General features: G+C 52.6%; 1 protein-coding gene across 1 annotated transcript in view; it reads right to left on the bottom strand.

Annotated features, from left to right (window-relative positions):
- LOC104520845 (MOB kinase activator 3A) overlaps positions 1-886 on the bottom strand; it is a 3,736-nt gene extending 2,850 nt beyond the window's left edge. Inside the window, exon 1 of the mRNA XM_010162655.1 lies at positions 330-886. Coding sequence (XP_010160957.1) covers positions 330-747 — 418 coding nt within the window. The 5' untranslated portion in view covers positions 748-886. The remainder of the gene's footprint in view (positions 1-329) is intronic.
- Positions 887-1,869: the final 983 nt, after the last annotated feature.

Below are 1,869 nucleotides of genomic sequence, written 5' to 3'. Positions count from 1 at the left end.
TAGGGAACCTGCTTTGGCAGGGGGGTTGGACTGGATGATCTCCTGAGGTCCCTTCCGACCCCACCAGTCTGGGATTCTGTGATCCATGACTCTGAATGGGATCTGGTACAGCTCTGGGTGTTTTAGCACTCCAGAAGAGCTATGAAGTTTCTCAGGTCTTTGGAGGAGCTTACTACACTGCCAGCCTCTGAGCAGCACAAAAAGAAATAGCTCTGCTACAAGGGTGACCTGTGGAACAGCATCTCCTAGAACAGGAACGGGACCTGAGGGCTCAAAGAAGTCTCTACACCAGCCTCCCTCCCCCCAGCCCCAGCTGGAACTGAACTCACCAACGTTAGTGGGAAAGATGTCCTCGTTGTTGATCTGCACCTCAATCCAGTCCATCAGGAGGTTCATGTACTGGGGAGCAGACAGGGCCGTGGGTTTCCGGTACTTGTGCTCGTCCTGCCATCGGTACTCGTACTTGGGTCCCCCCGACATGACGGGGCAGGACTGCTCCGTGCAATAGTCACTGATGGTGCCGTAGATCAGGTTGATGCGGTTGAAGAAATCCACCACGTGCACGGCCACCCAGTCGTTCTGCTCCTCTCCCGGCGGCAGCTGGACAGCAACTTTCAAGTCCAGGCCGGCGTTGAGTGAAGCTTGAGCCTTCTTGTGCAGCTCAAACCGCTGAGTCCCCGGCTCAAACTTGCGCTTGGGCCGGAAGGTTTTGTCTTTGTTGAACACTTGCTTTAAAGCGTGGGACATTTTCCTTCTCTTCTTTCTTTTCCAGGTCCGTAGCGATGACAGGCAGAGAGGCAGCGCTGCTGGGCCACTTCCCGGGGCAGGGCTGGGGTGACTCTGATCTTCACAGAAACCTCCCTCTGCTCATCTGGTCCTGATCTGCAACACAGCACAGAAGGGCAGTGATTAGGAGCAGCTCTCTCCACAGGAAACCTTGCCTAAATCCCGTAGGAAGAGATCTGGGATACCATCTGGGCCTTCGCCCCAGATCTGAGAAGTGGGGGAAGCCAACAGCAGTTTTCTTTTCCTCCCCCTTCTCTTTACAGCAGCAGCTCAGCTGTCAGAGGTCACCTGGGCTCAACAAAGTCACACCTACAAGGTCTTGATCAGCGTGGGGATGAGGGAACCAGCCCCACAGGGAAGAGGTGCGATGGGAAGGGGCAAACCAGACGTTGAGGAGTAGCCCCCTCTGTGCTGCCCGGCGCAGGCTCTGCAGGAGACAGCTGTCATTCACCCCAACGTCACCACACCGAGACCCAAACCCCACAGAAACAAGGAGAAACTCCACCACCTCTTCAGCTCCAAGTCACCAAATAATTAAGAAGGGTAAAACTTTTAAGTAGGTTTTACCTGCATCAGATTTTTCACCCACGCTTCTCTCCGATCTCTGGGAACGAGCCTGCCTAAAAGATAAGGTTGTGACGCCCTAAAACAAAGTTCAGATCTGGTGCCAGACACACTCCAACAAAACAGCCGCTCGAGCAGGAGCCGCGTGCGCTGTCGTAGTCGTTAGACAGGATGCAAAAGGGTGGAGGGGAACAAAAGAAGAAGAAGAAGAAGAAGAAGAAGAAGAAGTCGCAGCTCAGGCACCCGGAAGAAGAATATCCTGAAATAACACCAGCTCTAAGAGCAGCCACAACCTCTTCTGCAGGTGCAGACAGACCATAAACATATTTTTTCACTTCAGTTTAACTCATTTCCAGTTGAAGGCTGGTTGAAAGCTGGAAGATCAGGGCAAGTTCATCTTCCTCTTCCAGTCTGTGGAGAAGAATTCGCTCCAAGAGGGTGAGACACAAGTTAAGATCTGAAAGGATGCTGGTGAGAAACACAGCTCTGTTTATCTGTAGCTAATTATACCTCCTTTGT

The sequence above is a fragment of the Antrostomus carolinensis genome, unplaced genomic scaffold (assembly GCF_000700745.2).
Source record: "Antrostomus carolinensis isolate BGI_N321 unplaced genomic scaffold, ASM70074v2 scaffold47150, whole genome shotgun sequence".
In the NCBI taxonomy this organism is placed as follows: domain Eukaryota; kingdom Metazoa; phylum Chordata; class Aves; order Caprimulgiformes; family Caprimulgidae; genus Antrostomus; species Antrostomus carolinensis.
The sequence above is the reverse complement of the archived record's forward strand: the minus strand, read 5'-3'. Positions and strand labels throughout refer to the sequence as shown.